Source organism: Bidens hawaiensis, unplaced genomic scaffold (assembly GCF_021521415.1).
Source record: "Bidens hawaiensis isolate Kalapana, Puna unplaced genomic scaffold, B.hawaiensis_p1.1 tig00027550_1, whole genome shotgun sequence".
NCBI classification, from domain to species: domain Eukaryota; kingdom Viridiplantae; phylum Streptophyta; class Magnoliopsida; order Asterales; family Asteraceae; genus Bidens; species Bidens hawaiensis.
The window spans coordinates 32,541-42,965 of record NW_027494463.1 but is presented as its reverse complement, the minus strand read 5'-3'; the positions used below and the strand labels follow the sequence as shown (position 1 = coordinate 42,965).

At 37.8% G+C, this 10,425-nt stretch overlaps 1 protein-coding gene across 1 annotated transcript; it reads left to right on the top strand.

The window, feature by feature from the left end:
- The first annotated feature begins 4,520 nt into the window (after positions 1–4,520).
- LOC143575613 (uncharacterized) lies at positions 4,521–4,895 on the top strand. Its single transcript, XM_077059932.1, has one exon. It carries the CDS (start codon positions 4,521–4,523, stop codon positions 4,893–4,895), a length of 375 nt encoding a protein of 124 aa, XP_076916047.1.
- The last annotated feature ends 5,530 nt before the right edge of the window (positions 4,896–10,425 follow it).

Sequence of the window (10,425 nt, the reverse complement as noted above, 5' to 3'; positions counted from 1 at the left end):
TAAGAGTCTATAATTTATTACTTAATGTCCAGATTAGCGTTTATTTAGTTAATAAAATAATAACTACTTTTAGCACATCAAGTTTTTGGCGCCATTGCCGAGGACGCTTGGCGAGTGCGTTATTAGCTTTGATTAGACTTACTCGTTACATACGTGCTACTTGTTTTGTTTTGTGTTTGAGTCGTAGGAGTTTAATTAATTTTAGTTTAATTTTAAGTCTAGTTTATTTTATTTATTCTTAGTTTTATTTTCGTATTTATATAGAGTCTACTCAGTTGGTCTTGTGTATTTTTTAGGTTTATGCCACATCTTCGTTCGCTAGACCACCTTTGTTAAAGTCTGAAGCCAGTTCGTCATCACAAATCATCATAGATTCTCCACTGAAGTCATCACCACACAGTTCACCGCCGTCGAGTCCCAAAACCATTCCTAATATTCAAATGGTCGACAACCGAATCGTTTACCAACAAGCCTTCGAGGGTTTCTATGACATTTGAGCTAAAACAAGGTACACCTCAGTACGTATTTACCGATTAAGCAAATAAACGCCTTTTGCGTAACAAACGAACGATTAACCGAACGGGTCGGGTTATGACCCAGATATCTCGGGGGGGGGGGGGGGATTTATAAGTGATATACGTTTATTACAAGCTAAAACATTAGAAATATGGCCTTAGCTTGATAGCAAACAAGTTAAACGAAAACATGCCCGTTTAACTACCCGCTATAGATTTAAACGCGAAAGATAGTTATAACCCAAGCATTGTATCATCCGTTAAGCAGAAAAAGACTTACCAAACACTTAATTGAAATGTTTTAAGTGATCCGTGAAAATATTTTTGATTTTTACAAACATATAGTATGTTTTTATAATTTTACTCAAAACTAGCCGAAAAACACTCGTTTTCGCACTGTTTAACGCACCCGATAAGTTTTTCGTGCCAAAAACCAAACCCGAACTAAATTTGGACTGGGCTTTTCGTATTTGGGCTTGAGAAACCAGATCATTGGGCCAAAACAGCCCAACATGGGCCCATAAGGAGTCCCGATCGCAGCAGCAGCCCACCCCCATTTTTTTTATAAAAATTATTCCACAAGCTTGTTTATTCATTCTAATTTATAAAAAGTTGAGGTCCAAGCAGCTGCAACCTGATTTTTTCAGAATCCTTGAAACCCTAAGGTAAGGAGCTTAAATAAGTAACTTTTGTACTTGTTTAACCATGATTAATACCATAAAAACATGTCTTGATTACTAAAAATCATTCCTAACCATGTAAAAGTCCTAAAAATGTTCCATAAACATTTTTTGATCATACACATGGTAAGGAACCTGTTTTGATAGTTTTTTTTGGCAATAAACACTAATTAAAGGGTTGAAACGGCGTTTTTTGGCTCAAAAGTTCGGTTTAATACCCTAACCGAAACCCTATGTTAAGGTGCTGTTATGTTGATGAAAATTGCTTGGTTTGTGATATAGGACTTGTATCTATCTTGCATAGAAGCACAAGAACCTGAAAACTTGATTAGAAGGGCGAAATCGAACCAAAATCACTAAGGTAATGCCGAAACACTCGCTTACGGGCTATTTAGGTTAAGGTTGTGATGTGCATATTGTTAGGACTTGAAATTTTGCAGGAACATCAGGGATCATGTCAATGAGTCTCTGTTCAAATTTGGTAACTTTTCGACCATCCGAGAATATTTGGCGAATTTATTACCGAATTGGGACGTTTATTTGGGAAAAATAGCTAAAATACTTCAAAAATTATGAAATTTTTCTGGGAACTTAGATTTGATGTATTTTGATCGCATATGAATTTTGTAATCATTTGGAGAAGTCTAAAGGTGTTTTGTGGATATGCGTTCGTGTGAATTTTTATAGCCGAATTTGGGCCGAAAAGAATATCGCACGAGCTTTTTACATTCTGGAATTGATACATGTTGATTTGGGACATGAATTGAGCATTCAGGAATTTTTGTGGAATTTTTGGACATTGAACAACATCACAACCTAAGCCTATTGCCACTTTCTGGGCGTTCCAGCTACACCCAGATTAGTTATACAGCCCAGTTTAGTATTGAGATTATAATAATATTAAAATATTAATATTATTATAATATTGATTATAAGAACTACTGATAGCGGATCCGAACAAACTACGAGCTGATACAGTACTGATTATCTACTAAACCGCGAGTTTCATGACCCCACTCTTTAAACAGTTTTACGAACTTTTAGGGTGAAAAGCATGTTTGATTACATATACATACCTGAAACATGTATTGATGTGAATTATCTAAGTGCTAACACACGAAAGTCCCCACTAACACAATGATTAACTTCGAGCCCGTGGCTTGTGAATAGTACTATTGGTTTGACAAACCCAAACGGAGCCGGCATGTATTGCTGAGACTTTACCCCATTTGCACATGACCATAATTTTACAACACGCTATGTAGTGTTAGACATAGCTACTTGGGGCATGTTGTGGGTGGAAAGGGGCCACAGTGGTTGATTGAGCGTGGGAAATGGACGCACGCAACACATACAGTCAAGGCTTCACTGTAGCTTAGCATAATTACATCATTTACATACATACATACTTATTTCATGATTACAAGTGTTGACTTGTGAATACTCATTACTGTTTTCTTAAAACTCGTGAAACTCACCAACTCTAGTAGTTGACCCGTTTTAAACTGCTTTTCAGGTGTACCTAAATCGGAATGATTTGGTGACCTGTTACTTGTCCAAGGTGTGTGGTTGATGCTATGTGAATAGAAGCAAGGATACTAGTAGTAAGATCGTATAGTTAATGAACTAGTTTTGTTTGAATCACCTAGACTGTAAAACAATGATAGAACAATGAAATGTAATAAATTTTAAATTAGTTTGTAATGTTTCTTTATAAACAATGTGTTGATACCAGAGGTGTCTGTTACATTCCCGTTTTACGCTTCCGCATTGTGCTAGTCGGGGTGTGACAGTTTCACCAGAGACCACTCGCCCATCATCACCCCCGTAATCGATAACCTTAATTCCTGGCAAATTCCCTCTTACGTCATAGCCAATCTCACCCAGAGTAATCTATTCCATGGCCGTGACGATGAAGACGCACTAGCGCACATCAACCGTCTTACCCGTGTGCTCGGAACGTTCAACTTGCAAGGTGCCAATGAAGATGCAATTTTCCTCCATTTGTTCCCGTTATCACTTACGGGTCGTGCCGCCACTTGGCTCGATTCACAACCTGCTGGAGCATTCACTACTTGGGAGGCATTGCGTACCGCTTTCTTGAAGAAATACTTCCCGCCTGCCAAAGCATCTCATCTCCGTGATCAGATTCATTCTTTCCACATGGAGCCTAACGAGCCCTACTATCAAGCTTGAGAGCGTTATCAAAGTTTACTGTCCCGTTGTACACAGCATGGTCTTACTTCGTGGGCCCTTGTTGAGAAGTTTTACAATGGGCTGACATATGAGACTCAGGCTCATTTCGACATTGCTGCTGGAGGTAACTTAATGGATAAGAAAAGTGTAGTTGAGTGTAATGAATTGTTTGAAAGTTTTGCCCAGTCCGAGTTTGCTAAAAAGCCACGTCACGGGAAGTCAAATCCCATCACTAGTACACCCTCATCCGTCCGAGGTGTGCACTAAGTTAATCTGGATACTAGTGTGGCGACTGCCTTAGAGAGCCTAGCCAGTGAGATTAAAAAACTTAAGGCTAAAATAGATAAATGTGAGTTGCGTAGAGGGGGGGGGCATGGGACTTTAGATTGTCCGTTGATGAGTCAGGAGCAGGTAGAGTTCATAGGAGGGCAAAATAGGGTTCCAAATACATTTAATGGTAATAATAATTCAAACTAGAACAACTATAAAAATAATAACTATAATTCTAATTGGCGATCTTTTGGTACACCCCCTAGTTTCCAATCAAATTTAAATCTTAATCGAGGGCAGGATCAGTCGTTTAGTGGGGATCAAAGTAGTCAAGGTGGAAGTAATGGGCAGGACTTGAGTGGTGGTATGGGTAGGGTAGAAGAGATGATGAAGCAAATACTGGTTAGAGATCAGGAAACGCAGAAAAAATTTGCTGATCATGATTTGCTTTTCAGGAATCACCAGTCCACACTTTTAGATCTTCAGAGAACCATAGGTGATATAGCCCGATGTTTAGATGAGAGACCCCTAAGTCAGTTTTCAGGTTCCACTAAGCAAAATCGTGCAGCTCAGTTAAATGCCATTTCTACTCGTAGTGGTAGGGTTTTAGGTCCGGAGAGAGAGATTGAGGTAGAGGAAATAGATGAGTTAGTGGATGAGGAGATAGTGATGGAGAATCCTGGGAGGGTGCACCCGAGGCTAGGCCCAGCAAGTACCACACCAACCAGTGAGCCCATAGTTAGAGGAAGTGAGGAGAAAAAACGAGAGATGTTAGCCCTTCACCGCTTATAGATCATGCTCGTGTCCCGTATCCAACCCGTCTTAAGAATGAGAAATTTCGTACGGGAACTTCTTAGATATGTTTAGGCAGCTTAGGATTAACCTTCCATTTATCGAGGCCTTCCAGCATATGCCAAAATATGCCAAGTTTTTGAAAGATCTTCATAAACGAAAGGAAAGTCTGGAGGAGCTTTCCACCGTTCCACTGAATGGAGAGTGTTTGGCAGTAGTTCTCAATAAGGTACCCGAAAAGTTACCCGATCCCGGTGTTTTTACCGTTCCATGTTTGTTTGGTAGGGATACCTCGTGTCAAGCATTAGCGGACCTAGGAGCTAGCATAAACTTAATGCCATATTCGTTGTTTGAGAAGCTAGGCCTAGGAGACCTTACACCCACCCGTATGTCGTTATTATTAGCTGACCGTTCGGTGAAGTATCCTAGGGGGATCATATAAAACTTGATCGTGAAAGTCGATAATTTGGTTTTCCCCGTAGATTTTGTGGTTTTAGATATGGAGGCCGATGAGAGAGTTCCTATTATTTTAGGTCGTCCATTTTTGCGTACTGCTAGGGCACTTGTAGATGTTTTTTATGGTAATATCACTCTTAGAGCCGGGGGACGATAGTTTCACTTATGTTGCTAAATACATGAGACACCCTAGTGGTCAAGACGGTCTCATTGATCCATGTCATCCTGTTTATGAAATTGAGTCTTTTATTTCGGGCATGAATCCACGTCTTGAGCACCGCCGTTCCGTCAGAGTTTGTTTGGAGGAGGAGAGAGAGGCCACGAGTTCTTGAGAGTCGATGGAGTTTGATAGAAAGAAATGTGGTGGTCTACAAAAGTTTGTGGAGTTTGGAAAAGTTGGAGATGAGAGGAATATGAATGATGATTGGTCGTATCGTGATGCAGTTTCTTGGGGGACCATGGAGTTTGACTGAGGTGGAGGAAGCTCCACTTGGACAGCAGAGTAGTTTACACAGTAAAGTGTCTTGAGTGAAAACTCAAGTGTAAAGTTTGTATAGTTATTCCATCTTTATTTTTGAGTCTTGTCGTGTCACTAACGTAGTTTTTTGTAGTTCTTCTTTGTTTTTGTTTTTAAGTTTTTGTAGGATTGAGAGAGCTAGAAAAATGACCCCTATAACGTATAATGCAAAATTCAAGTATGGGGATGGAGCAGCCGACCTGTATACTTTTTATTATTTGTTGTTATTTATTCATATTTTATTCATTTGGTTGGGTTGGTTGGTCTGGTAAAATACTTAAACGCTTAACATCTATCAAATTGATAAGATATTTTTGGATATTGTTTGTTGTGTTTGCCGTTTCCGTTCGTGTGTGAGAGAATGAGATATCGTTTGCTGAGTACGTTCGGAGTTTAAGGCATTCATGGAAGAAGACTTTGGCATCATATCGTCATACGCATATTACCAGCTAAGTCTTTTCCATTATTTATCTTGCTTGTTTATTTTTATTTATTTACGTTTTTATCTTTTAGTTTTTTGTATTCCGAATTTATTTTTATTTTTAGTCCTTATCCTTGCATTGAGGACAATGCTAAATTTAAGTGTGGGGATAGGACATTTGAGTCATAGTTAAATTTTATTTTAATCCTAAAAAATTGAAAAAAAAAAAGTTTTGAAAAATGTCCCTTGATTTTGTTTCTTTTTGCGCTTAAATGGGAGTTGAGGATACTTATCGAGAATCGGTTTTTCAAACTACTAATAATATGAGATAATATAAAAGAAAGCGTACTAAGCTTGGATATGTCGATAGGCCCAACTAGTCTTGAAAGATTTTCCATTGCATATTCTTAATAAATTTATTAATCTTAGATTTTGTGGGTTCTCATCCTAGGGGGGGCAGTGAAGCTAAAATTCGATAAAGTATAGAGAGTATTACCATAATTTGATTACCCTAAGGTGGTGAGAATTAGACACACTTTAAAATTAGCACGCCACTCCGTTTTATGAAAATAAATAAAGAGTGGTGGCGCCCCGCAAATGTCCAATTTTATACGAGCTTTAGTCTTTAGTTATATATTTTTAGGTAAAATATGCCTAAGTGCACAATAAAAAAAATAAAAAATAAATAAATAAAAAAGAAAAGAAAAGGTGAGAAAAGTTATGTAATGAAAAATGCTAAAGAAGCATTCTCAAAAATAGAAAAAGAGGCCAAAGTGCACATACTAGACGAGACTGAAAGTTTATATGTTACCAAGGGGATAGCGACTCTGAGGATACACTATTGGAGCTCGAAGTTTTTAGTCAATAAATATTTTTTAGGGCATATATAGGACAAAGTCCAATAATATTTAGGCCATGCTCGTACAACCTCACTTGACCTATCATCCATTAATTCCATCTAAGTGCATTTTCTTCTTACCATTAAGGGGTTGTTATCTTACGGTGATATGTTGAACCAGTTTGCTTCAACTCAATTATTTTTAATTGTCTTTACTATGCTTGATATGGGGTAGGTAGATCTTAACTTCAAAGGTGTGAGACCTATAGGTTTTTGATATCACTTAAACTTAAATGCTTAATGTGCGTGGGGGCTTGATAGGCTGGTGGCTGGGTATAAGTGGATAAAATATCAGCAATCGCGGGTTTTACGTTTATCTAAGCTTTAAGATAACCTTATATGTTTTTAAGACTGTATTTCTCCGACGCTGATCCCATTGCAATGAGACTTTTTCGGGGACGCAAAAAAGATAAGTGTGGGGATATTTGATATAATGCTAAATATTTATAAATCTCTTGTATATTTAATATAATATTTTATTAATTTTCGTTTGGTTTTTATTAGAATTTGTATATTACTAACATATTTGAATAATGTAGGTTCTGAGATTTGTTCATGGTTAAAAAGGGCAAAAAAAGAGCTAAAACAAGCCAAACCGGTGAACCGGAGCATCAGAATTGAACCGGACCGCATAAGAATTGCACCGGACCGCATCAGGAAACGAACCGGACCGGTCAGCCCCCTCATCCAGAGCGTCGCGCGACCGTAAGGAACTATTTCGTATAAAGGAACTAGTTTGTAATTCATTAGGTGACCGTAAGGAAACTTGATTTTTAATACTGGGTGCGTTAAAACTTATTAGAAATCTATAGGTGTCTCTTGAGAAGGGTCAGGGGTCCTGTTCGGGTTTTCTCTTAAGCGTCTATTTTACGATCCTAGTTCCATAACTAAATAGTCTACCGGTTAATTGATAACTGAAACTTAGGGGATTCTAGCCTAGCTAGTTGTTCATCATCATCTGAATTAAGTCTAAGTTATAAGTTTAGTCGTCTTTAGTTTTCTTAATTAGTTAAAATTAGTTTATTAATAAAACCCCCCTTAGGCAAATAATAAATAAATAGTCGTGTTTGTAGTTGAGTCTAATTTAGATGGTTTACGTAATTTAAAGAGTCTCGTGGGTTCGATATCCGGACTTACTTAGCTGTACTAGAGTCGATCGGTTCACTTGCCGGTTAATAGTTTAGTTAAGTTTAAGAGTCTAGAATTTATTACTTAGTGTCTAGTTTAGTGTTTATTTAGTTAATAAATTAATAACTACTTTTAGCACATCAGGTATCCCGGCAGAGATCGTTTGTGATGATGGCTCACAGTTCATTGGTAGCCGGGCAACCAACTTTTATGAAAGTTGGGGAATTAAGATGATAACTTCAACATCGGTGCATCCTCAAGCTAATAGTCAAGCAGAATCAAGCAATAAGATCATCATCAACAATTTGAAAAAAACGTTGGGATCCAAGAAAGGAAAATGAGCTGAAGAATTACCGTTCGTACTTTGGGCTGATAGGACTACTTCAAAAAATGCAACGGGTGCTTTCTCTTTGGTGTTTAGAGCTGAAGATGTTATCCCTACAGAGATGGTGATCCCCACAGCAAGAACCAGCATCCAAGACACTGAGTCCAAAAACCAAATCCTTACTGAAGATCTAGACACTATTGACGAGCTCAAAGACCTTGCCAAGATCAGAATGGCGGCCTATCAGCAAAGAATCGCCAAATCCTAAAACAAGAATGTCTGGCTTCGAAGATTCCAAATGGGAGATATGGTATTGAGAAAAGCATTTCAGAATACCACCAACCCGGCAGATGGAAAACTAGCTCCAAAGTGGGAAGGTCCTTACTTGATCAATTCAGAAGCAGGCAAAGGAGCCTACAGGTTAGTCACTATGGAAGGCGTTCCTATACCAAGAGCTTGGAATGCTATCCATCATAAGGCTTATTTTTGCTAGTATCCTCAACTGGTATGTTCACATCTCAAACACTCTTGGATAAAGGTATGTCTCCTTATCTATCTTTAAATTGTTTATATTCTATCTTTATATTATCTCTTTATCAAATTACTGACTTAAGCATCGGAGGGGTGTTAGCCAGGCTAACACCCACCCCTCATCAAGAGTTCAGTGTTTTGCAGATATCCTGAGGATACATTATCTTGACAAAAGTAAGAGGCTGATCACCTCACATAAGAATATGATATCCCTGATATCTTCTAAGGTTTAAAGGTCTTCGCCTTTCTGATGAATTGGGTAGCACCCCGCCTGGAGAGCACAATAATCGACTGTAGTTCGAGGCAGCCGGACCAGACCAGCTGATAATCCGGTTGTTGTTGGCTATATATCGGATTTTTAAGATAAGTGGCAGACGTGTCACACATACATTCCTAAGGTTTATAACATTTTCATGTTATCTAAGGTTTCGGCATCTTTGTGTCGCTCACGTCTGGGAATTTCCCCAGTTTTATCTAAGGTTTAGACATTCTCATGTCTCTCAAGTAAAGGCCTTGTCGCCAGCATAACGGGTTTACCCTAGTAAAGGCTTTATCGCCAGGATTGTCCAATTTAATCTTGCTAGGTCAAAGATTGGCCAAGTTGCTAAGTGGAAAAAGAATTGCTTTGTCATTTTTAACTCGAATAACACAAATTCTGAAAGCATGATGCATAAAGACTCGACAGTCAGGGACATCATATATAAGCTTGTTAAGTTTATAAGTATCTACTACAAAGCATCATATGTAAGCTTGTTAATTTTATAAGTATCTACTACAAAGGTACCCCTTTACGCTTAGTTTTATTGTACATTTTATTGTCAAGATATGATCTTTCGGCTTAATTGTAACAATTCTCATCGATAGAAGTCTTAAAGATCTGTTATCTTTAAGATATTTTATTCTAAAAAAAAAAGATAAGTTTTAAAGTTATATTTTCTGGATACATTATCCTTAGGGTACTTTTCTAAATGTGATAAGTTATGGAGATATATTTTCTAAGTATATTATCCCTAAAATGTTCTATTTCAAAACTTAAAGTCTTAAAAATATTTCTTGGATATATTACCATATTCTAAAACATATCAAAATGATTTATCTAAAACATCACACAAATAAAACATGATGTAAAGCCAAAAGATTATATCATCACTAACAAAAATACAGGAAGTTAAGAACAATGCCCAGGTTTCGTTCTCAATGAATGGAAGACCCTTCCACCCAGGCATTGGTGGATTGCCAAAGTTCAGGATAACATGGGCTTCGTCTTGAAACTCAAGATCCCTCCTATGAATGATCGACACGTGTAGCTTATCCACTCCATCTGCAGAATTCAAAATTCAAAAAATCAACAGCTGTAAACCACCTTTTACAACCGTTAATTTTGGGGACAATTGTTAGGCATCAGATTTTTGGTATCCTAAGCAAGCGATATATTCGGGATGACTTCAGGATACAATATTCTCCCAAGCAACAGGTGTCCTTAATATATTGTTTAACTAACGGTTCAATCGCCTTTCTTTGATTTTTACCATGTCTTGTAACGTTCACATGATCTCCTGAAGACTCGGACTGTTATACATGGGATTTTTGGTATCCTAAACAGGCAATATGTTCAAGATAACTTCAGGATACAGTATCCTCCAAACGATCGAAAACGGTCAACAATTAAATCCTAGCTGAAGAACCGGTCAAACAT

Excerpts from the sequence above, each read along its gene's own strand:
- LOC143575613 (XM_077059932.1), top strand. The coding sequence starts at position 4,521 with ATGTTTAGGCAGCTTAGGATTAACCTTCCATTTATCGAGGCCTTCCAG.